The 27,165-nt window shown below is 39.2% G+C and overlaps 1 protein-coding gene across 6 annotated transcripts in view; it reads right to left on the bottom strand.

Moving 5' to 3' along the window:
• The window catches only part of SHOC2 (SHOC2 leucine rich repeat scaffold protein), a 70,903-nt gene that overhangs the window by 12,334 nt on the left and 31,404 nt on the right, over window positions 1-27,165 (bottom strand). For all 6 annotated transcript variants that reach the window (XM_034061784.1, XM_034061785.1, XM_034061788.1 and 3 more), the window contains exons 3-4: window positions 14,747-14,884; window positions 1,886-2,016 (exon numbers count right to left, since the gene is read on the bottom strand). In XM_034061784.1, coding sequence (XP_033917675.1) covers window positions 1,886-2,016; window positions 14,747-14,884 — 269 coding nt within the window. The remainder of the gene's footprint in view (window positions 1-1,885; window positions 2,017-14,746; window positions 14,885-27,165) is intronic.

The raw sequence follows: 27,165 nt of genomic DNA, 5'->3' as shown, positions 1-27,165 counted from the left end.
GCAGTCCCTGAGCTCTATTACAAACACACTTTATTGCTTCAAATGGATCTTGGCATTTCAAAAAGCCACTTTTGAAGTCTGCTTCCACACAAATAATATTAAAAATATGTTAGCTAATACACGCTAATAGCCTAGAGTAATTAAACACATTTGAAGGAAAGCAAGAAAGCTTTGGTAGTACAAAGAGAACAATGCTCTTCTATCTCTGAGAGCTGTGGCAGCGCTGCCTTCTCCCAGCCCATCCTTGTAAGATAAAATATTTATTAGGCATTGTGTCAGCAGCTTCAGCTGTGTTTTGAAATTCAGAAGTTTCTTCTACAAATATACTTCTTTGTGTTATATAGCACAGAATGTTTGAACAGATTACAGTATAAACTACACACTTCTGAAAGGTAGCAGCTTAAGTGTTAACATACTGTTGGCAAATACACGTGAAGAAGGCAGCGCAGTCACAGAGTTTTATATTATGACTGAACACATCTACAGCAAGTAATCATCCCTCACATTAGCTTTCTGTAATTATACCACAGTTGCTTTTGCAGTATGTCTAGGTGAGGTGGGCTAGCTTTAGCTCTCATCGTAAAAGCAGCCTGGTGGCTTTCACTCTGCAGCATGTTCTTAAATGATAGTTTTACCTAAATGCTTATTAAATTCTCTGTTTTCAGTCTATCACCGCTGAGTTCAGATATTTATCTGAAAGAATGTATTTACTGCATTTTAATACTATGAGTACTTTGCCTAACTCCAAATACATTTTTTTCCTTCTATCTGTAGTTTCCTCTATACCTCTTTAGATACCATTTTAACTCACTTTACACTATTTACACCACTTGGGCAGGTGGGGATGACACCTTAGAAAAGCTGGTTTGGACCATCTTTAAAACAGAACAGAATATGAACTCTATGATGTGGCCTGAAACCTTCATCTCAAAAGACTCTAAAGCAATGGAAAAAATATGCAGAATAGTAATAAATCACAGCAGATTTTTTTTCCTGTCATCAGAGCAATTCTTCCCAGGCACTAATACTTCAAGTCAAACATTTCTCTCTCAATGTTTACTAGCATTGGCAATACACAGTATGCAGCTGAGCATCTCACACCCTGCTGCCCTGATAGTCTCAAGAAATTAAGAAAACAAAAAGGCTTAAAGGTATGACCCAGCAGTTTAAATAGTTTCCAAGTGTGCAGACATCAAAGCTGTATTTAAAAACTGGCCTATCACCAACTAGCTACCCAGGACTGTGAAACTGGAGTCTGCAGGGGCATGTTTCAGACAACACTAGAGAAGGAATACACAAAACTGTACAGATGCACTGGGGACTAGGACCTTCTGCCTCTTCACCCCAGAGCCATCAAAGCACTCTGTTCAGGGAATGTGTTAATTGAAGAGACTGACAAGGTGGCTCCAGAACTTCTAACTATGGACATTATCCTTGGTCCCACGCTAAGCCTGAAGCAAGAGAGACCGAGCTAAGACAGTCAAGTGTAGTAGCTATGAAAAGCAAAGCAAGAGAACAGATTTCTCTTTCCCTTTCTCCCGTGATCCTCACAGAGTCACTGGAAAGAGAAGAACAATGCAAATTCTTATTTTTCATAACTGATGGAAGGTGTGTCAGTGAGTTGCCAGATGATATCACATTGGTTGTCAATAGCACACTTTTCCACATGAAAATGAGAATGCTGAGGCCAGGTTGCTGTGACACTCTCTTAAAGGTGATTCCTGGCTTGATTAGATGGAGAAAAAGACATCCCATTTTTAGTTTTTACACTTTTTCCCCACTCCATGAAACAGAATAATTTCACATGTTCCATCCCCTCTACAGAACACCGATATCTTACAACAACCTTCCCTCCCCAGCCCACTCCACTCCCTCTAATTCTCACCTCTGGTAAGGTAGAGATGTTGTTATTCTCCAGGTTCAGTTCATCAAGTTCACTGCACTTTGCTAAAGACTTCGGAATTGCTGACAGCCTATTGTACCTCAGGCCAAGACGACTTAGACTGGACAGGTTTCCTATAGGTAGGAAATAGGTATTAATATATTAGAATAACACAAAGGCACAGAACAAGGTTTGACTTCTGAATCATCTGTTGTCACACACTACACTTCAAACCTTTTCACATGGTGAAATGTAGCTATAATCCCAGAACAGAAGATAACATATTGCACTGCTTTCCAATGCTCAAGTCAGCCATGCAAAGTAGATTGTACACATTAAATATTCTTCATAACTTATGCATAATATGGTAAGCAAGCAAGACTTATGTCCTATTGCAGAAGTCCTATCCTCATCTTTCTACCAAGAAAAAACTCTTCCAGATGTCCCCAATGTGACTTTAAAATTACAGATCGCATCATTCAATGCCATGACTCACATTACCAGAACTTGGGCATACATCACACAGCTCTGGTCCTGGCAAAACACTTTCCTCTACGGGGGGGGGTGGGAAAAAGCCTTTTACCATCCTCCAAAAGCAACAAAGTCTCTATAAAGTGATGGGGGGGAAGAAGGGAGGAAGAAACTTGCAACTTGAAAATTTTCCATCTGAAGCTGCCTTTAGCTCCAACCTTTACTATCTAGCAAGTACTAGAGACCAAAGTCAACTGCTTAAGGATGTCTTTGAGCTACACAGTGCTGGGGCATTTAGACCCTCCTGCTGGCCATAAGATATTGAATTTCACTGAGAAGTTAACTGGCAAATAGCTGCAAATAGTAACACAGTGCTTTGTCTTCTGGCTCACTCCTATGATAAGAAAATGTGTCTGTGCACGTGTGTACATCGACTAGTGGAGCTTGTGAACAGATTCATGCAATCAGTTCCTTGCAAAACATTTGCTGTTTTGCACTGATTTTCACAACCACTCATGGCACAACACATTTGTTCTGCAAACTGAAGTAACAGAAACACACACTGGAAAAGAAACATAAGATTCAACAAATGGTAGCAAGAATAATCAGACATAATTTATAATAAGAAAGGAACTTAATATGGTACAGTCTAACTACTCATTAAATGAAGATTGTATTAATGTCTGTGCAGGGGTACTTATACAAAGGTTAGTGGAACGCAGCAGAGGAAGAAGCAAATGTACTGTATGAAGTATTTGCTTGGAATCCAAGGATGAAACAAAATAAAAAGAAATGGAGAATGAAAATTAATACAAATGCTACAGCAGGATCTGGCAGACAGAGGAAAAGTCTCAACAAGAGATGTGGCAAAATAATTCCTTCCTGAACTTGGTCAAAATATACTGAGAGAGCTTTTCAAAATATACCGTGAAAATGACCCTAAATCTCTGAGTATCCGGGAATGCAGCTAGGAAAAACTGCTAACTGGGACTGCTGTGTGATTCTCTGTAGCTACTAAAATAAGGGATTCACAAGAGCAGTGAAAGTAAAAAACCAACCAAAGAGAAAACCCCAACCACAAACAAACAAAATGCTGCACAAAACAGACAAACAAAAACCCCTGACACAGAACAAAAATGATCCAAGTCTTACAAACCAAGAAATAAAAGACGAATTTTCAGTGCATATCTGATACTTAGCTAACAAGCTTAGAAACATATTTCACTTAGTATTAACTAAAGTTAAACCAGCAGGTAACCACCTAGAGTTGCTTAACTAGTAGTATCTCCCACTGGGATTTTCATTTATATTTGTAAGTGCTTTCCTTCTGAACAAGTATACACTTACCTGTTGCAGAAATGGCAAAGCAAGTCTTCCCTTAACAACAAAAAGGTGTTTAAAAGCCAGGGCTATCAATATTGCTCTTGATCTTTTGAGGTTAAATCCTACAGTGCATATGCACACTAAGGAGAGTTAATTAAGCCCTATTTTGATCCTACAATCCACTAGCATAAAGATGCACATTTATACGTAAGACAGCTATTTCATGTCATGTTTGGTAAGATCTGGCACTGCTGGCTGTACGGGAAACCGGCTTCACTTCACAGGATAAGACATCCAATTGCAAGGCACCAAGATCATTAGGAACTTCCATTCTAGGGATGAACAGAGTACATCCTGACTGCATTTCTCTAAACTGTTATTTAGTGCTTTACTAACAAAACAAGCTGTACACAAAATATCGGTCTACTCTTCTTTTCACTACTTAAACCTTGAGCTAGATGCCAGCATGGATTTTTCAGGCAAAGAGGACGAACAGGGAACGGCTCTAGCAGACAGCATGATGCCAACTGTTGCTTAGCAATACAACGTCGCTGTGCCAGTTCCCAGATTGTGAGCACAGGTTGTATGTATATGGCTTTCTTCCTACCAGCAATGTGGTATTTCAGAGAAATGAAACAAGGCAGCCATTAGAGAGAGTCGAACTGTACCATAATTTTTCAGGAGAGAATGACACACGCTGGCTATCCTCATGGCATTATCAGAAAGGAGGCAGCTCCTGGTAATGTTGTTTTATCATAAATAGCGTTTATCAATAGAACTTTATCACTGTTTCTCTCCTTGTTACCTTTCTCCTCCATAGCAAAAGCATGCAAAAGCATAACAGAAGAGACATCCCGTGTGTAGCACACATTCTTCATGACTCTTTTACACACCGCAGCACTAAATACAGTTATTCCTGAGAACAAAAGCAGCAAGATTTCAGCTGGAGCTTCATCAGTAGCACCTCTCCCACTGCTCCTGAAAGGGCTGTCCTGCACCCAGCTGATACAGGCAGTATGGGCTGCCTTCTCATTTCAAGCCAGAATTTATTTATAGCGAATTTATTGCCATTTAGTCTTCTGTCAAAAAGACTCAGACACCTTTTCATCCTCATCAGAGTCCATATTCACACCGCATTGTGAACTTGTGAACACATCAGGGTGAGAAACCCTTATCAGCTTTTATCTTCACATGCTGGAAAAGACAGATCTTGAGTCTTCTCCTCACAAAATTATCATCTAAGGATGATCCTTAGAGCTCTTCCCTCTGCTCAGCATGTTAAAACTTACCTCCTTTATTTTTTTCTTAAAAATGAGGACTGCTCAGCACAATGATGTTAATATTCCATAGAATCACAGAACAGTTTGGGTTGGAAGGGACCTTAAAGCTCATCCAGTTCCAACCCCCTGCCACAGGCAGAGACACCTTCCACTAGACCAGGTTTCTCCAAACCCTGTCCAGCCTGGCCTTGAGCACTGACAGGGATGGGGCAGCCACAGCTTCTCTGGGCACCCTGTGCCAGCGCCTCAGCACCCTCACATGAACTTCTTCCTTATATCTAATCTGGATCTTCCCTCTCTCAGTTTAAAGCTATTTTCCCTTGTGCTATCCCTTCATGGGCCAGCCACCAGGCAGCAGGCTAACATGCGCCTGCCTCCCCACTGGCTCTCTGACTAGGTTGTGACAAACTGCAGCTTGTAACAGAACTGTTACAAGTTGCTAAATGGCACACCTGATACACTGCATAATAAAAAGTGATCCCATTTACAGCTCCCCAGCTGATGATTCTCATATTGCAAGTATCACTCCCAATCACACTTTACAGGGCCTGCACTCATCTCCATCTTTTCCAGTTCAGCTACTGGTTTCTGAGATGGCACCACATCAGGTACTTCACTGACATGCTCCCAGGTTAAGTGTAAGAACTGAGGAAGGTAACAATTGATCACCAAAGTCATCAGGATCATCTGCGATTGTACTTTTGTCACTGAAACTGTACCTCAGCAGTACTAAAATCAGCCCCTTGCAGGATGAGTCACTCAGAAAATGCAGCACTGAATGCTCATGAACATGACAGTTTGATAACCACAACTGAAAAGCAGCTACTAGCAGGAAAAGCAACAAGCACAACCCCTTCCACCTTGTTTCCTTAGGGAGTCCACTGGAAAAAACCCTTGTAAACTCAACTATCCCATCCATTGATACCTCTAAAAATACTAAACCCTGACTAAACCCTAAACTTACGCCAGGCCTAAGAAAGTTACTGAAAAACTGTTTAACTGTTGGCATGAGCAGTCACTCCTGTGGATGAGCCACCTTGTTTCAGGTCCATTTTCTCACCAGCAAATGTATCAATGCTCCACTTTGCCCAGCTCTTAGGTCTGAAGCAATGCAAATGCAGAATTCATAATCACTTGAGTGACTGCATGTCTCTCTCAGGGTTAGCTGTTTAATTTGCACAGAAATGAATTAAAAATACTTGGAAGCATGAAAATCCAGAAACATTAAATTAAACTCTCTTGCTAAAAGAGGGACTCCAAACAGATAGTTTAAATTAAATTCTTTATTAAAGGTACCTCAAAAACATTAGTCAAAGAATAAAAGAGGTGTTTGCCAATCCCAAATAAAGGGAAGACTGTAAATACAGCAGGAAACCATGCCTACAAAAACATACCTTTTAGAAAGCCCACCAGAAGTGGTTCTCGAAGTAGGAGCAATACATCTCTTTCTTGAGTATTTCAGAATCGAGAGAAAAAGGAACTGGAATGTTGAATAATATAAATAAATCCAAATTCCTAATTCAACGCCCTACCAGTGCATTCTAAATGGAGTGACAAATGTACTTTTCGTCCAAGATCTACCACACTTTTTCCTTTCCGTCCCTCAGTTAAAAAATAATCCTTCAAACTCCCCATCCTCAGATAAAGGGTCATTTATTTCGTATGAAATGTTACTGTATCATTACTAAAAGATGGAATAATCAGTCTGTTTTATAGCACTTAGTTCATCAAGCGAGTTTGCTACCAGGAGCAGTTGCTTCCTCCTAAATAAGACAGAAGCATCAGATCAATTTAAAATCTGTTCAACAGAGAAAACTCTTCTGCATATAATGTTAAAAACACAAGTTGGATCTACAAGAACTGTGCACATGAAAACCTCGTAAGAATGTAATTGAAAGTATACATGAACTTCAGCATGCAACAGATAATTGCAAGAACTTGCAACAACAGGGTACTATTAAGTATTTCTGATCACCTAACATCTATAAATAGTCTTAGCTATTGATTTGACTAAACTTTTCACAATGAGTAACCACCTATTCAAGAACATGTTTTACGTGACCATACATTACCTCACAGAGCACAGCGCACTTAATTCTCAAAGGGATCTTCTTCTAAGACAGCCAACAATGCTGGTTTGCATACAAAAGGTACCAGGTGTCATTTCGAACAAATGGAAAGCAAGAGGTACATCTAAAATTACTTTGGAAAATTGAAAAAAAAAAAAAAAGCCCAAAACCTTGATGTCACTTTTAAAAGAACATACATGAATTAAGCTTAATATACCACACTGCATTAATCTCATAGTGAGAATAACACAGATGACAATATGGCAGAAGCCAAAAGAGCTTCAATGAGGATGCTACAAAGCAGGTGGAACCTAACGGCCTTGAGAGAGTTTAAAGTTGTACAGAAGAGACTAGACAAGCCAGAGATGGGCAGCTATGGATAGAATTAAACACTGCTTCAAATATTTCAACAGTGCTGGCAGTCTAAACTAGTGGCAAGCCAGAAGACGCCTGTATTACACTTTGTACTTACTATATACTAGTTTTTCCAGATGTTGGCCATACTCCATGACAACTGTTGAACAGTTTCACAGATTTTGAGGTGAAAAGAGCTGTTGACCTGTTTAATCTCTTGTCAGAAAGCAAACCATTCCCCCTGATAGCCATAGAGTAAAACAACAGGTTTCAGATAAACAGGTTTAACCTTCGGCTACATTCCACAAGCTAAGATGATGTCTGCTAATGGCCAACACTGTGATAGCACAAAGTGACTGGTCCAGCAAGACATCCTGAAGGTGATCTCAGTGAGCATGTTGCAGAGAAAGCAGAACAAAATCTCATAGTCATTATTCATCTGATCTGGGGGCAACTCTCTCCTAAACCGAAGTCTATACATTCGTATGAATGTAAACTCGCATCACCAATCACCTGAGAGAGGTCAAATCCTTTATACAGCCTACAAAGCTGAAACATCCCTAATGTTTCATATACTCTGACTAAAAGCTGATGTTTTAGGAAAACCGGGAATGGGGACAGAAAGATGATGGGTGTGGGAAGGCAACCACTCAGGAAAACTGCAGAAGATAAAATAATACCTCCTGATCTTTGCTACCAACTACCAAGGCTAAAGCATGAAACAATTATATTTCCAAAGGTATAACTGAACACAGCACAAAGTTTCACTTCCAAACTCTAGATTTTATTGGTTCAAGAATGAAGTGATTTTTAGTGTATTTTATTTTTTCTTTCAGCCATCAGTACCTCCTGATACACCAGGCCAGCACAGGAGGCAGATCCAGACTCCCAAGGGTCAGCAGAGCCTGTGATTTTTTGTCCTGCTCAAAGTACATTATCCTCCTTACACAAAGTGTAGGACCTCTCATAAAGACCTTATCTATTAGAAAGCTATTTAACATTAATTTAAAATTAAACTCTACCACCCTTACTGGTTTAAATGCTATCTGAAGACAACAAAGTGATTCCTCTCTATTTTCAGTCTAACAGTTCCAACCAAAAGCAGGTTTTCCATCATCATTTCAAGATTAAGGCTAAAGCACAATCATGTTAGCAGTTATTTATTTTTCAACTCTGATTCAAGACCATCATCACTGCTGACTGCCTATGTGGGAAAGATACATGCAAGATACTGGCAAAACTTGAGTGACAGAGGCTCAAGTATCTGACACGCACCACACACAACACCTGCATAAGGCTAGAGAACACAAAAACTTACTGACATGTTTCTGAAACTAAGCTATGAAAATTCAGCTTCATTTAATATGCGTTCATCAAAATGCATGTACCTAATAGACCTGCTTGTCTTGATTCTGATGTGTTCCTTTGAATCACTCTTCCCTCGTGCCTGCTTCTTACATAAAGAAAGTAAGATTATGGGCTTTTTCTTTCTGCAGTATACCAATAATTCTGAAAAGGCTGAGCTGCAGTTATAATATACTGTACATACTGGTCTCCACATCTAATTACTGTGCATGTACTTTCACTAAAATAAATTGTGCCCACCCTAGACTTACTAGAATTCCAACCAAAATGAATTATGTTTTTGTAACACACATCAAATCCATAAACTCTGACTGAGCCAATAGAAGCCTATCTTGTAAAGAAACACAGTACATATGTATTTAATAATATTGGGCTTGCAGTGAAGACTTGGTAAAACAAAAAGGGAAGTTCTAATTAGCTGAAAATAATACAAAAACACTTCACATTGCAACAGAGTCAGAAGCAACAGCTGGGACGCATTTGGGGCTATCAATTAAAGTGTTGCATTTTACTCAATTCATACTTCATACAATAACACAAAGCAACAACAATTCATTTCATTTAATTTTTCACTGGTTGTCTTATTTGCCTTTTCAATTGACTATTTAAAACCTTTCTGTGAAATTAAAGATCCATGCAAATGTAAATCACATTGTAAGAACAGTTTATACCAAACCGGCAATGCAGAAAAAGCATTATCCTTTCCTAATAGATGGGTTTCATTTTTTTTCCTAAGTCTACCCTACTATATAATAATATAAAACATATGAATATAAATTTATAATTTTAGCTAATTAAGGAATGCGACAATTACAGTGTGAAGACCAGAGATTCACCTATTTATCTTCTCCCTGGAAAATAATGCCCAACAGCAGATACCACAAGAAGAACCTAAGAAAAGGGTAAAGCGCAGCCTGAAACTTCCCCAGAAGCCAGGGGAAGATTCAACTGTGTATGTCTCAGGGAATTCCTTAATTTAGAAGCAACTGATAGATTTTTCTTCTGCATAATTGTCACGTTGCCCTGTGAGCTTTTAGTATCTACAGCAACCTGTGCAAACACCGAGACCCAAGTGTTCCCTACACATCACACACAGTACAGTCTGCTTTTCACTGCTTTGAGTTCAAGCTCTCACAGCTTTGCTTCATCCCTCCATTTCTGCTGATGGAGGAGGCAGTGAGCAGTCATTTCCCATTTACCATCTCTGGCCACTCACTATTTTCTAGCCAACTTCACTGCTGTACATTTTCTAAGTCTAGAATTGAAGCCAACAAGAACCAGAAGCTTCATTCCCTTTATGAGACCACCACAAGAACTAGCAAAGGCTTATAATAAGCCAGACATGAGAATGAAAGCAGGAGCAACTGCTTTCCACCAGATAAATGCTGAGCCTATTGCAATTACCCAATACTAGCAGAATCTAATAAAAAATGTTTCATTAACAGCATAGCCCAAGAACAAAGCTTCAGACAAAGCACTGAACACTGACCAGATCTCCCAATGTGAGCCTGCGAAACGAGTTAGATCCCGCAAAGCACTGAACGCTCACAGACCAAAGCACTCGGTCATGTGCCTAACTGTTAAGAATATGAATACAGCTATCAAAGCTGGAGCAGGAGTCTATGCACTTTGCCTCATCAGAATGATGAGTAATTACTAACATCAAACCTATCAGTCACATATGAACATCACCCCTGAGCACAGAGGGAGCTGCAGGTGCTCTGCTGGGTTTCATCAGGACTATTTGTCAAACATCTCAGAGTTAAGACTTCTCCAGTTTTTGCTAAGCCTGCTAAACTTAGAACATCATTTAAAAGTAGCTCTACTTTTCTACAGAAACATCTTTCCTAGGACTTCCAGGGACTTAAAGCTCTCAACCACAATTTGTACAATGTGAGCTGAACCAATTACGTATGACCAGTTCTGGTCATTGTGCTTTCATGGTTTTGGTATCAATTATATGCTTTAAAAGCACAGCAGTACTCTCAGAGGTACACTGGGGCTAAACAGGTTAGAAGCCCAGTCTGCAGCACAATTTCAACTAGCAAAAATGGCAAAGCTATTCCAGATAATATTTGCTTTCGTGAGAGTGGTGATTTCAGCTTCTGACCTAATGTGCTACACAGCGAAGGGCAGGAGGAGAGAGCAGGGCTTTCAATATGTCTCTCATTTTCCTAACCATCTCTTAGGAACACTGCCATGTCAGACACTGGAAAGTGTGTCCAGTGACGGGATTTTTTGTGCTTTTAAAGCATCATTTTGGAACATTTACAACTGACTATTCTTTTTCTTATTAAAATGTCTGCTGCCTTAAATGTCCATGAATATGGCACATTTGACTATAAGCAAACTGCACACGTACACACACAAAAGTAGAAAATTACAAACCAGATGAAGAATCTGATTTCTTTTTAAAGCTGTTATTCTGCTCCTCTCGAATTACTTTCTCAAATAAGTGTTTCTGTGCTTTCAAACAAGAAATTGTGAACTCATTTGTGCAGAATTCTAAAATTAAAAGTTCAAAGATGGAACATTCACAATGTGGCATTTGCAGCATGAAAATGTCTAAGCTAGCTTGTAATCCAAAGAAACGCTTTACTCCACCCAAAATTTGCTTTCTCTCTGTCTCAAAAGTCTAATTATTGATTTTGATATAAATGGCATGTTCTTCACCTTCTTTTATATATCCTTTTGGAAATATTAGTGTGCCAACTAAGTATACAGAGATAAGACATTGTGTATAGAAGTGTATAGACAGCGTATAAGACATTTGTGCCCCCCCCCAAAAAAAAATATCCCACCATGTGTGCATGGGGAAATCTGCAATTAAAACACCAAGTAGCTAAGATCCCACTATGATTCTGATTTTAGACTTGAAGACTCTTGGAATGTGCTAAGCTGTTCCACAAAGCTCATTTTTCTTACGGGAAGTGATCTAATATACAAAGTACTTTACAAGTTTCAATCAACAGAAATACAGATATGAATGTATTAAGCCAATATCTATAAAGCAAGACATTAGGTCACTTCCTGACAACTAATATCTAAAATCGACATTTGTTACTGTATGAAAGCATGCTTATAAAGTGTTAGATGAAACAAGAACTTTGTATTTTTACAGAGCGGCTATATTGGCCCTGTTACCTCTCTGTAATCACTGTTGATGCATAATCCCTTCCCTGCCACTCCCCTGTATGTCACCCTCCAACATCCCTTCCTCATAGCTCCAGCACATTTCAGTACAGTACTGTTAAGTTAGAAACCATGATTTTTTTCCTTATTTTTAATTGGTAGATTCAGAAATCTTCCTGTGGTAAATCCAAAACTTGGTTAGACAGTCCAGCAGTGAATTTAAGATACAGTTTTCAAGTGGGGTTTTGGGGAGGTGGGGTTTCTTTTGTCTTTGGCTTTTCTGGGGGGAATGGGAGTCTTTTTTGAGGGGAGGGAGAAATAGAAAATGAAGGGGGATGCTTGGTTTTCAAAGCAGCTTGACAAAAACATCCTTCAAGAAGAAGAGGCCTCCATCAGAAGAGTGTCCATGGGGAGGAGGGGACAGACCTGGCAGTAATGGAAAGTCTGCTCCATAACAAAAGGCTCACAATACATTAAATATTTATAACGAGCAAATGCACTTGGTCTTTTTTTGTACCCAGCCTGCAACCCCCACCCCAGTTTGACTGAACTGGGGAAACATTAACAGCACTTTTATATTAGCGTACTGAAACCTGGCAGCATGCACATGCTGAAAGAAAAGCCACTTGTGCCAAACACCAGGTAGACACCCATGAGTAGGGAAGAGACAGAAACTGGAAGAAGAGATGGAGAGGCTGGAGACGCCATCCTGCAGCCACCAAGTGACACACACCAGGCGGCCACGCACCATTTACTCGCTGGGCTCTTCTCAGTACTCAACGTCTCTTGTTGAACAATCCTAACCACAAAGCAAACTGTAACCTAAAAATCAAGCCACAACTTGCTTTCATGTTGAACCAAAACTGCGATGACTAAGAAATAAAGCCAATGTTGCTGAACTGGCTACGGCTGCCTTTTCTGTAACATGCATAAATGTAGGCTGATCATTATCATTTAAGCTGGAGTTTAAAACTTTTCCCTTCAGTATTCAATGCTGGCTCTTTGTGAAGTATATGTAGCACAAATACCAATTTCTGATTTTAAGTTTTTCTCCAAGCAGACATGCTCAGCCACTACACCCTGGTCAATACAAACAATAGGTATTTTCCACTGGAGCAAAAACTGAACCAGTGTAAGGTTAAGACACAAAGGCGCGCCACTGTCTCTTACCATTATTCATCTGCCTTTGGTGGTTTGGTGTGCTATATAGCATTGATATTCAGCTCAGATAACCATGCGAAGAGACAGCTATGTGCATTTTAAAATAAGTAACTTCAAAACACTATAAAGACAATGCAATGGAAAAGCAAAACAAAGAAAATGGCAGAAATCCAGTCCAACCAGGTATGAACCTGACTCAGTAGAAACCACCCAAGCTTACAATAACTTTCTGAAGAAACAGATGAGTCCAAACTACCTCGATTGCATAGTTGGCAATTTCCTATCACAAACGACTTAACTACCTGAGTAACTTTGTGCCTCTTGTACCCAAAGACCTTTCCCTGTAAGCACAGTGTTGTGGCATTTTCTAAGTGAGATTTTTGTGGTCCTCTGAGCAGCTCAGTGACTACCAGTCACTAAACTACTTAGTAAATTGTCCTACTATTCTGCACAAGAATCAACAATAGTGATCTGTAAGCCTTGTCAAGGGAAATCTCACACTTGCTTAGAGAAATTTTCCCAAAATTGGCAGTTTATCCAAAGAAATTGCTTCTAAATATGACGTGTAAACTACACATGAGTTTTATGTAAAACAACTTGCAATCAGATTTACAAATTAGCTACAGAAATAAAGGCTGTGCTTATGAACTGTGTAGGTTAGATGCAAATTCCAGATGGAGTGGGATCTCCAGAGTTTAAAAATACCATCAATCCAGGAAGGAAGTTTAGCTCCAGTGGATACTTCATCAATGTAAATGCTGCTCAAGTCAAACTTTCTGAACAAAAAACCACAGTAACTCCACACTCAACAATTTACTGCTAGAAGAAAAGCTGGAGAGTGTTGTTAAGTGGTTCCTCACAATCCTGCTCACTTTACTATGGGTTAAAGTACATTAACAAGATGTTCAACATTAAATATTGCTTAAGTGATAATGTTCATTCTTCTGAGTATGTTCTGGTGACAAATAAGAGCTTAAAATCACGATGGCCTTGGCTTCCTGTCTTTTTAAATCACAGCATGCATCTTTTTCTGCCATCTGTTTAAAACTGATTTAATTAAATAGAAAAGTCATATTTTACTGTTTCATCCTATATGGGATTCTGAAATTGACCACGAGGGTATTCATTTCAGTCCATTATTCCCAATCTCAGTTGCAAACCCTCTGTATTTTACCATATTAGAATATGACAACTTTATGGACTTGGAAGGTTTTTTCAGTTCTACTAAAAAGCATAATATATATATAATTCATTTAAATCCTTTATCTTTTTAGTTCAATTTTTCTTTCAAAGATGTTAGTTAAAACCATCTGCCAAATTATTACACTTCAATTATGAATCTTTTAGCTTTTTATTTCTTTATATGCTCAGTTTTATAACAGAATTTTCAGACAATCTGCAGACATTTACTCATAACCACAGAACACCTCAAATTAGCTAGAAGTGATGGATATTTTTCCTTTGCAACTCTCCTTCTTAGTCAATGCCACACTGCAGCACAGCCAGATTTAATAACTTAATTCAGAGAGCTTGAAATTACATTTAAGGTAATACGCACACCTTGCTTTTAAACTTAACTGTGAAGCTGCTTTGAGCTGAACACCAGTTATTCTACAGTCACCAACCAAACACTCATTCTTAAATTTGTTCCTCTTACAGAACAATTTGAAATGGTGTCTTATTTTCTCTTCTCCAGCATCTTCACATACCTATGGTTTCTGGCAGGTCCAAGAGCTCATTGTGCTGCAAGTCAAGGTTGGTGATCTGCGTGCAGCTTCCAATCTCTTCTGGAAGGTGTTCAAGCTGATTGTGCGCTACATCCAGCGTTATGAGGTTACACAACTCACCTAAAAGCACACAAGAAGACCAAAACATCAAGTTGTTTAATGTACAGCTGTAGACAATGATTTCTGCACAGGGATTAATAGAGTCAGATAGGATTTGGGATAATCTGAAGAAAAGCTATTGCTACCATAAAGTTATACACATAAAATAAGGCATTACAAGATCATAATTTCATCAGTCAGATCTAAAACCTGATCAACAACTTTGAAAAACTCAGATAAAGCTTTTATATATTCTCTCAAGGAATCTTATTTATTGATTGATTTCCTTCTGATGGTTCAAGCTGTGGAATACAAGTACAAAACCTACACTTCAAGCTTGTTTCAGACTGACTGGAAGTTTAAAACATCACTAAGTGAACTGTATTGAATTCTGACAAACTGAGATCCAGCTTTACATCACGCATTATTTCAAGCACTAAAATCAACAACTAAGACACACCAAAATTATTTGGCTGACAGTCCAGATAATCCAAAGTAATGAGTGCTATTTTTTAATCATTTTTAGTCATCACAAAAAGGCAACAGAATATCATATTTTTATATGAAAGTAGAAATGCAGCAAATAAAAGTTTAAAATAAAAGTCATCTGATAAGCCTTAAAAAAAGACTGGTTCTTAAAGTTTAGAGTAACTTCACATTGAACTGAAGCCTTGGATGATACGGTTTAGTGTGACCATGGCAGGGGGGGTTGGAACTGGATGATCTTAACGTCCTTTCCAACCCTAACTATTCTATGATTCTATGATTCCTGACATTTACATGCTAATTTAAAAGTACAGCTGGCACAACTTTCTGCATACAGGAGTTTCACCTATTTTAATGATAAATACAGGGTGTTCTGAACAACAGCTTGATGGGTTTAAAGAAAAAAGTGTGTGCATGAATACATGTGTATGCATTCACATTCTTTGCATCTGATGGAGGTGAAATTAATGCAAATTATTTGAAGAGTTTCAACTCTATCCAGTAAAGATGAGGTCACTGCATGTGTGTATGAGAGCATGACTCAGTGAGTAACAAATTTGGAAGAGCAGCAAATTCCTTTTGAGAAGCAAATGTCTATTTTTAAGCTTCAGGGTTGTATCTTTGACACAGTCCTGTGAGGATTTTCCCACAGGCCTGTAGGACTGGCTTGGGCAAGTTCTGATGTGTATAGAATGTCTACCCATTAGATCAGCAGATAGTCACAAATGGTGATTAAACAAATCATAAAATATTTATGAATTCAGACCCTGTTTTGAGTTGTAGGTATCATGTAGCCACAATCCACACTACGTATCAGGAAACAGTTGTGAAAGGCCAGCAAAAAAAGAAAATGACAATTCCAGTAGCTTCATATTCCATTTTTCTTAGATGGTTGACATATAATTGATCTTATTTCCTGCATATATTAAACGAAACTGGCATGTTTTTCTAGGATCTAGGCAGATGGAAATGTGGTGCTTAAGCAGCTCCTCCATCACTGTGTGTGTCTCCCCTCTCCTAAGTCAGCACTCAAATGTATTCCAGGCAACCAGAGTCAACAGTCAAACATGCTGTACCCAGCACTGCTTAAACCACACGTTTCAATGCCATTAATATGCAGAAGAAAGCAAATATAAGAAAAAATTGAGCAAGAGTTAATGTTGTGTGGTAGGAGTGCCTTGTTATTCACAAGAACAAGTGGGCAAAGTGCAGAAGGCAAGAGAAGGAGGAAGCTTGAGGAAGACTTCAAAATCCCTCCCTTTAAACAAACAAAGAACCCCACTAATCTTTCCCAAGATAACTCAAAAACCTTCATGTACTTTGGGGCAGTAGTTTTCCCTTCACAATTGCTGTTTTCGTTTGTTTTCACTTCAGACCTAAACGAATGATGTCAAATTTGAAATATGGCATAAATTTCGTTTCATCACACTGATTTCTCATTTACTTGACTCTTCCCACTCTACATCTGCTGAAGTAGAAGAAAGATTTGGGTTTCTGCAGCAACATTTGCCGCACTTTATTTTTGCACCTGCTGAGAACTTTGACAACAGCAAGCTACGTGTTTGAAACAAACATTGTACTAGCTAATTCTGGGGAGGGAAAAAAAAGAAGAGAGATGTCTGTTTACTTAGACAACTATGGGCAAGCTAACACTTTGCTTTAATTTGGACAGCCATCCTTAATATTGCTATATTAAAGATGCAGGCACTCTTAAAAGCAACACTGGTAAACATTTAATAAGAATTTTGAATGTTAATATAGAGCAAGGACTGCCCAATGGATTTTAGACATTAGAGCAGAAATTAAGTTAAAGCCCTATCATGAAGCATAATAACCTAAGGAAAACAATTTCAAGGGATATTGTCATATTCAGCTTTTAGTTCACGTTGCTCAGTAAGGAATCTTGCTCTTGGATGTAATAATACTTATAGTTTGACAGTATCTCACCAAAATGTTCTTTCACGCCCTGCCCCCAAGGGTGGAAGGTGAAATGCTGCTGGCACTGAAATACTTTCAATACTTTCACTTGGATTGCCTTGACACAACACAGAGAGCATGCAAGTCAACAGAAAACACTCATGGTAGGTTTCTGCTGCTGTTCCCCGTGACATACAAGAAAAGATTCTTATCCAATATGCTTACTGAGGTAAAAAAAGGTTTAGGTGATACAGTAGAGACTCATCTTCACATGTAAAAGCACACAGAGGACCAGCAGTGTGTGGAGAACCAAAATACCGGATGTCTCAGGAGAATCATCAGTCCCAGGGCCACAGTGAGACCAATCACAGTGAGTAAATGGAAAGACTCTTACAAAGCATCTCACAGACTGAGGGCTGTTAGTGCATACAGGCCTTGAACATCTACTGAGGTGCAAGGAAGAGCAACTTGGCTTGGGAAGAGCTGCTGTGGGATCTTTAGGGAAGGGGAAAGGGAGGAATCAACGTGGCTTAGAAAAGACAAATGTGGGAAAATAGAGGGATAAGGAAATAAAAAGGTCTAATCCTTTACAAATCAGTGCTGTTCATTCTGATGTGGCCAATCAGCACCATTTGCCTTATCATCTTGAACTGTTTTCCTGGGTGAGAGACTACCTGTTCTGCACGCATGAAGGTCCACGTACTAGCAACACTGCAGTTAACGTGACCAACACTACTGAAAACATCCCAGGATGTGGGACCAGATCCGCTCTGGCCATTGAGAGCACACTGCCGCCAGGCCAGGGGCATTTCTTCCCCTGCTGACTGGCAGCAGTCATTTACGCCATGAATGGACACACTGTGCACTGCTGCACAACAGCAGCCCTTTCAAAAATGATGCCAGGATAAACACATGGCATAAACAATCAATACAACAAATAATGATCTGCAAGAACAAAGAGGGCAAACTCAAGGCCATCTGCTCAAAGGAGCTGATATAAACCCAGCTTGTTTCAGTGATTAAATGCATCCTTCATACTGTCTGAACAGTGGCAACTGTATTGAAGGTAGCGCTTCTCAAAAACAGGTAAAAATAAATTTCACCATGATACAACTGGAATCTGGCATTTTTGCTTGGCCAGGGTAAGAAAGGAAGGTTAAAATCAAAACCAAAGTATTCTAAAAGGAAGATTTGCTCAAGTACAGAAAGGAAAATGGCTCAAGAGTGAGGAGCTCATGATCTTGTTCATATTAAAAGACTCAACATTTGCTCTTTTCTGGTGTACTGCAGAAACACTGCTGAAACACGTTCGTATATTAATCCATTTAACAGAAATATGCCAGCTAGAAACATGCTGCAGCACAAAATCAGCCTTACCCAGAAAGTGATTTACTAAAGAAAACCCCATTCCCATTCACCAAATGGACAACTATCTCCTGCATCACTTCACCAGAAGACAGTTGGAATACAGGAAATCACTGGAGCAAGGGAATCACTACTTTAGGGAAGTACTAATCACAGGCAAAATGAACTAACTTTTTGCTGCAAGTAATGTTCAAAGTAGACAAATCTAAAGCTCATAGTAGTAAATAAAGAATTCCCTATGGATTACTTGCAACTGAATTGAAGGGACAAGACACCTCAGGACATGGAAACAAACTAGGAAGGTGCTGGAGTGGGGTTAGTTGGGTTTTGGGGGGTGGGTTTTGCCCTCCTTTTGTTTTAGTACTATATTGCACTGTAATTGCCAAGGAAAAAAGAGTTGAGGCTCAAAGTCTGCCAAGGAGGCAGGAAGAAATCGCATGTACTAGCTGGCTTGACAACAGACGACTTTGAAGTAGAAGTAATGCCCATACGAAATACATAAAGCAGTTTACAAATAACCTTCACAAAAGTTAGTTACACCCCTATGATGTAGTCTGTAAAAACCATAATTTCTACAACATTAAGAATGCAGCCAATTCACATGTATTTTTTTTCAGAGCAAACAGTTTGTGAAGGCTCCCAACCACCTTCCAGTTACAAACATTGTTAAAAATACAGCTAAGTATACACCTCAACAAGCCTTAAGAAAGGTGGGGTGAGCAATCACCTCACAGTTGTTCTCATAGGCAGAGACTAAATGTTATAGGATGACAAAGCTAAATATACCCGCTGAAAAACCCCAGCCTTACGAAATGACTAATATTTTCTGCATAATGAGGCAGAATTATAGTCCTATGCCAGGGCCAACCTTGAAAGCCTGTTATGACAAGAGGGCCAAGGTACATGTCCTGACTTACGTAACTCTGAAAATCTCTGCTTGGCCATTTAAAACCCCAAATACAGCTTCATTAAAAAAGTACACAAGTACACGCGAATTAACAGTCATGTAGGGAGAGAGGCCAAGAGCAAAGAGGCTTCAGTGTCTCCTACCACTAATTCACTCAGTAGGCAACACTCTTGGATGGCAAACACAATTTGTAATATTGCCTGTTTGCCACTGGATTAACTCTGTGCCTGCCCATACTTAAGCAGATTGAAAGTTATGAAATCCTTCATGACATGGTAAATCCTGGGCCAGATGACACAGCAAGAGGATCAACTCTCTTATGGAAAGTACAAGGAAGAGGAGAATGCAAATATTAGTGAGGCTTCAGGCTGCTGTGTCACAACGCTGGTTGTAAGCTAATTTGTAAAGAATAATGATCTGAAATCAGCAATGCTGGGAACAAGTTGCAAGCAGTTCAATTAATGTTGGTAGCTTTTCATCTCTCACTAGGTTCTCTATGGCAAATGAATTTTACTGTGTGCATAAAACTCTTTGAAGTGGATGATCCTTAGGTCCCTTCCAACCCAAACCATGCTAGAAGTGTTCTGAGAAAAGTGTTTAGAGAAAAATGAAAAACACTTCTACAGTTTCAGGATTTTTTCCCTCTCTATAGGAACCGAGCACATCACTGTGACAGCCTGAACTTCTTGCTGTCATCACCAACTGCCCAACAGAACAGTTAAGCAGTCAGAGTGATTTTGAATTATTACCGTATGACTATAACTTGCACAGAAGAGTTCCTGAGTAGAAATAATGTCATTTTAATATGGCCACAAGTGATTTATGTACCAAACTTGAAATATTCATATAAATAAAATAAAAAAAAAGCAGAGTAATATATTTAGGATGTGCAGAATGTGCAAAAGGATTTAGTCATGGGAACCACTCAAAAACACAGAAGCTGAGCTCAACTGAAAAGAAAGACTCAAAATCTCATCTAAAACAAGTTTCAACAAGACACAACAGCAAAACATTTATTGCTTATAACTGAAAGTAACAAATATAAATAAAATTAAAAACATGTTCAAACAGTATTTTAAACCTGTGAAACGTGTAGAAAAAAAGAATCTTAGCAAAGGCTCGAGGCAGGATTTGAGGTGGGCAGCAGAATAAACCAGCAGGAACCTCAAGACGTGCCAAGAGAAAGGCAAAGGCTTGCACTTAGCATGGAATAACGCTGGAAAGTGGTACACAGCTTCACATCAGCCAGGGAGGAAATAGGTCTGCAGGGAAGGACCAGGGAGTCCTGCTGAAGCCCAACCTGGGGTCACATCTTGTATGCTGTCCATTTTGAGTGTGGAACAAATGTGCTCGCTCTCAAACAATAAAGTCTAACCACCATTAGCAAGAGCAGCCTAAGGGAAGTGGTTATCTCTCTCTGTTCAGCAGTCACAAAGGTATTTAAACAGTTAAACTGCAGCACTGATATATTAAAAAGGAAAAAAAACAAGCTGGACTTCTAAGAAGTTGTCAGTATTTACTGGAATTACACTTGGGGCATCATCCCAATAAGCTCTGCAAGCAGATCAAAAAGGCAGAACTACTTAATCATTATCCTAAAGCCAGTGTGAAGCAAATGTAATCAGGAGGAATTTGACTAGCTGACAAAAGTGCATCCTCACAAAAGCTTTCACAAGAATCAGAACTCAAACACCAAAAGTAAAGCTGGCCAAAACCAAGTTCTTCACCCTCTCTGCAGCTCAAAAAAGCAACCAAGACTGGATCAAATAGGCACTGACTTCTAGGGAACAACACACACATATCAATGCCTATATTTATTCCACTTCTGTTCACAACTTCACGTTTCTATCCCATTAGAATACAACAATATACACTTTTTCTCAGCCGCCGCATTTACATACATTAGCATGTCAACAAAGCACAGGAACACAACTTGGTTTCCTTCAAACTGCCGAAACAGAAAAAGGGGTTCTTAGATACAAATAATATAACAAAATATCTCTCTATATTGTCAGTTCGGCTGAAAAAAGGGGAAATGAAATTCAGAGCATCACTGAAAAGCTTTGCAACTAACAAGTCATTTAATAAGGGGGCACTATATTCATCATGGCGTGAGCAGACATGAACTAATGCAGCTGCACACATCTGGTTTGCTGTCTGCGCTACTGAAAACCAAGCAGGTGCAAGTGTTCTGAAACAAAGTTTCCAAGTAGTGAAGAAACCACAAATGATCTAAATATTGGGTAGATGGGGGAAGGGAAGAACAGAAGAGAGTCTCAGAGACATTCCAAGTCTGGTGTAGGCAGATTCCCTGAATTACAATCTAAAAATATTTCCCTTGCGGAACAGCCCTGACCAGATTCTCCATAGAATAAGAGTTGCATTCACAGACAGAAAACACAACATTTGGAGTCTCAAGAAACTTGCAGAAACTACGTAAATGTAGTTTCAACCGTGTTGGCAATATTAGTTCTAGTTGAACTGTGTATGATGACAAAAATGCCCAACACTGGTATAAGATGCAACCTTGTCTTAGCAAAGAAAATTAGGGGCTGTAGTGATAGGACAAGGGGTTGAAACTTAAACAGGGAAGGTTTAGATTGGATATAAGGAAGAAATTCTTTATTGTTAACATGGTGAGGTACTGGAATGGGTTGCCCAGGGAGGTTGTGAATGCTCCATCCCTGGCAGTGTTCAAGGCCAGGTTGGATGAAGCCTTGGGTGACATGGTTTAGTGTGAGGTGTCCCTGCTCATGGCAGGAGGGTTGGAACTGGATGATCTTAAGGTCCTTTCCAACCCTAACTATTTTATGATTCTACGATAAACTTGACTGGGCAGTACAATTCCTTCAACACAACATGGAGGAATGCAATAAAACTCTCGATACAAGAAATGCAAAAGGCTTGCTTAAATAATTGAAGTGTTTGCTTGGCCTCATCCCAAGACAGTTCCTCTGGTTTTCATCCCTCTCGCGCTGACTGTCTGACTCAAAGCATTTGCATTCTTCCATTCTAATCTTCAACTGTTTGATCTCAGTGGAATGGACAATTTACCAGATAAGGTGATGAAGCTGGAGTCTACCTTGAACTCAATTTCACAATTATCCCTCCAGATTGTGTCTTGGCAAAGCTTCCACATGGAAATCTTTCTGTTAAGGTTTTATTGCCTGAATACCACTAGAGATCCAACAGCCAAGCGAACAGGTAAGTTCTGCTTTTGCACTCCGTAAGTAGATATATTCAGCATCTGTGTAATAGTGACCTTTTAGTCAAGACCAACATTCAAAGCAAACTTGTGGACCTTGCTAAAGGATGTAAAGCATTTATAGGAGCTTAAAGGGAAAAAATGGTCAAGTCCTTGGAAGGAGTCTACTGAAAAGTACCAGAAACAAGTTGCACCAGACTGGCGGAATCCCTGATACAAAAATAGCTGGATCTGGGAAAGGAGTCAGGTTAAGCCTCATATATACACTTATCCTGGTCTTACGTAGTTCGCTTAGGGCTACAGGCAGAAGCAGGATTCTGGGCAAGATCCACACTGAAAATTTATTACCATTGTTAAGTAGAATACAATGTGTAAGAAAGACTGGGTTCACAAGAGCAACACAGAATAGCTTTGCCATCAAGAAACTTGCATCAATGAATTTCTTACTACACTATAACAAAAAACTGCTTCAGAAAGGTGAGGCTGAGCTGATGCTACCCAGACTCCAGTGGCTACACAGGGTTTTGTGGAACAAGGCATGGAAAACAGGCGGAAAGGGGAGAAAAAAAGTTATTCTGAAAATATAATCTGATGAATTTTCAATGGCTCTTTGCAGACATCCTTCTTCAAACCACTCACAGTGCACTTCACATGCTCTTATACCATGTGAGCAACCCTACCTGTGAGGCTTCACAAGTGTGCTGCAGCAAGGCAAACTGATTTAACAGCTCTACTAAGCACAGAAGTGGCAGTCCTGCTCTTTGTTCCAGTTCATGCTCTGCTACACTCCTCCTCCTCCACCAGTTCAAGTCTTATCTGAAACTCCAGTGATTTCAACTAATGTAATAGATAACAAAACTAGCAAAACCACTAATATTTCTCTGTTGGTTTAGTGAGATAAATCAGCTCCCCAAGAAACGGCTCATATGAGAGAGGCAGGAGTGAGCAGCTAGGAAGAGCCGAATGGATACTGCCCCTTTTCAGCATCACAAAGCTATTGCACATCAGCATAGCCACTTAATGAAAACTCCCCCTAATCCAGCTACTCTTGAACAGAGCTTTTGGCTAAACACAGGAAAATAAAAACACCCAAACCTCAGAATATGTTTACAGCTAAATGGATTTTGATGCATTTTTAGATCTTATTCTAAATAAATCCATTTATATTTTAAAATACAACAATGCATATCAAGACCTCAGCACACTATGCAGGCTATTAGAATTATTTCAATCACATTAAAAATGTAGAAGCAATATGCATGGTGTTGTTGGAAAAGTGTTAAGAGAAGTCCAATAAATGACCAGTGGGAATTATTTGCTATGTACCTAGAGCCTGAACTTGCCAAGTTACTAAAAGAATATTCTTCCAAATTACAGGTAATTTCTTCATTTTTGGTTCACTAAGTGAGTTCAGTTAAGTAAATTACTATTTAAAATTGAGAAGCCTTCTAAATATTGAAAAGACAGGAAACCTATAATAGAGCAACTGGATGCAAGGGAATGAGAGGCACTGCTTTCTGAGAGGAAAAAAAGAGACCAGAAACACACACATCTATTTACTAAACTATAGATAACAACACTTCCTCTTTCTCACTAAAGCCTTTGGGTTTAAATGCAAAGCAACTTTTCCCCCTATGTAGTCACCTCATTTAAATTTGTGCTGTTTAACTACTAAAGACAGTTTAAAGCCCAAAACAGAACCAAACTTGAGATTACTTCCCAGCAGCAAAATGCTGGTAGATTCACTTCTAGATCTTCCTCAAGACCATACACACAGTACAAGGTCAGTTCTTTAAATACAGTTTCCAGGACCAATTAAAATCTGACCAACTGTGAGTTCTGCAAACAAAATTTCATTAAATGCTTTATCTTCACTCAGACTTTTAAGAAATGTTTTAGAGATAATTTCAGGTTCCCCTAAAAGGAATCTATTTCTAACACTACTGTTACATGCACAGCAACTGGCAGATGCTCTAGATAAGCATTTCTAGAAACTTATTTGGAAACCATGTGACCAATAGTATCGTTTCTACATGTCATCCATCAAACAAGAAGCACTACTACAGGATTGAATGCTACAGATTCAAACTGTAAGAAATAACAAGGGGAGATTCTGATGACCTCAGACCAACAGAATTAGCAGGAAACATTAACAAAAGGCATGAAAGTAAAAGGCCTGAAAACAGACAAATAAAAAGTGATTTGAAACAGTATCAGTGAAATATAGATCAGTTTGTCATCAAGAGTTAACAGCTTTCTCCAAAGATACGGAAGATTTAGTTTATTCAGTCTAGTCAACCTAGACTCCGTGAAGATATCTGATGTAACAGCGTGCAGAAAATAACTAGTGACAGATGACTAGTAGATGATGTCAAGATACCTAAGGAATTGACTATAACTTGCTATGCATGCAGTGGGACTGAAAGCAAAGTATCAGCTTGGATGGAGGTTACCTCTTCAGGTCTCCTAAGAATCCCCCTCAAGACGAATCTTGTAGTGTCTCCAGCACTGACTTAGAAAGCAAGGGTTATCTAGCAAGCTAGAGGCATTAGACAAAACAAGTAACTAAAAATAATGGAAACTATGAAATTCAACAGTGTAAAAAAGAGTATACTTCTACCAGGATCTCAGGGTTGACTTCTGGTGGAGAGGGAGAACACAGAAGATAAGAGTGAGGATGTCTTAGGTGGTCACAAGAGTATTTGTATACATATAATGCAGTTCCAATATGATCCAGATTCACAGACAGTTATCTCTAGCACAAAGAGAGAACCTCCCATCTAGAATGGTGTATTCAAACTGATCAAGTATGCTCAGCATTCAAAAGACAAGACAATACGGAAAATGGGTAGTGGGGTGACAAAAGGAATGAAGATTTTATGCAAGATCAAAAATCATGGTCTGAGTAATGGCTAGGAGAAGATATGCCTGCTGTTGGCACATACAGTGTGAGAGCAAATGTAAGCAACAGAGGGAAACTGCTGCATCTAAGAACAGTGAAACATCACTGTCACAAAACATCATAGACATGCTGGGTGTTGGAAGAAAAGTCTCAAATATCAGAGCACTTAAGACTCCAGAGCCCACTTTCAATTTCTTTCAACAAGAGCAGAAGAAAAATAAGGTTTATTTTATATGGCTGGAGACTAAAGATTCCTAGAAAATGAATTAAATGGGATGACTGCTTATAAACCAGTGAGCCTCTATTTTAAAGCAGCAAGGTTCTACAGCTGGAAAGCCTTTTTATAATTATACAGAACTGGTATTTTGTGTTCAGTGGTAGCAAAAGCCATCACAAGTCTTTAGCACCAGGGTAAGACTTTCATTCCTTCACACTCACTGTCGCTCCTTGAAGGAACAGAGGCACCATCCCATCTTTCAGGCTGAAGCCTGGGTGTTTTTTTGCCCAGGGCAACCTTTTGTAGCATATCTACCCCCAAAAGACAAAGTAAAGAAACCCAGGATTCTTCACATAGCTGCACACCAAATGAGGGACATGAACACATCACAGCTAATTGCTGCAAGCCTGTTCCTTGCTGGACAAGTCAGCGGGTTACACAAGCACTGGATTTTTAAACATATGAACAAGCATACTAGCTTACCATCAGATATGCGAGCCTCAGGCCCTGGAACAATGGGGTATTTTTAACAAGAATTCAAAATGCTCCACATGATATTGCTTTATAAAAGATAATGGCCTCGTTTTACTTCCCACTTTGCAGCAACAAAAATTTCTATGCTGTTTACAAGCTGATAAGAGTATTTGCTTGTATATAGTATTTAGAAACTGTGTTATAAACAGACAAGGGATTAAAATCATTGGGACTTAAAAGGCAAGTTTGTTCTAAAGTGCACATGAAATACAGGAAAGCAATGAATGTTTAAAGAAACAGACAAATTCCACTGGAAAGCAAGAAATACACTTCTCAGCAGTTTCATTTTTCAGCTGTTTCCAACTCAAACATTTTGTCCTTGTAGACAACAAAAATACATGAAAGTGAGTGAGCAGCAATCAATTACAAAAGTGAAACTACTGCCTGCTTTTACTGCTGGAGGAAAAAGGTTTTCCAACGCCTGTTCTGTGCATCTTGGCAGTTAAAATTATTTGTGTTACTTGCACTTAGAAGTCCCTAATTTCTTTTTCAACTGATGCAATTGCAGGCAATCCAGTTAAGAGAAATTTGCTTTGAATAAAACAGGATGTTGTTGAACATAGCGATTTCCCTTCAAAAATCCTTCTAAGGGTGACAGTCGTCTTGCATTTGTGCTTCTAAAATGCCTTCCACAACGAGGTGCCCACTTGTAACAAGGAACACAAGCATTATCACAATACAAATAAAGGCACGACTAACTGCTGGGTACAAAGACAGAAGTAGTTAATGTTCTCAAGCTGAGGTTTGATAGAGAACTGAGAACGCTGCC

The sequence above is a fragment of the Melopsittacus undulatus genome, chromosome 4 (assembly GCF_012275295.1).
Source record: "Melopsittacus undulatus isolate bMelUnd1 chromosome 4, bMelUnd1.mat.Z, whole genome shotgun sequence".
NCBI lineage: Eukaryota > Metazoa > Chordata > Aves > Psittaciformes > Psittaculidae > Melopsittacus > Melopsittacus undulatus.
The sequence above is the reverse complement of the archived record's forward strand: the minus strand, read 5'-3'. Positions and strand labels throughout refer to the sequence as shown.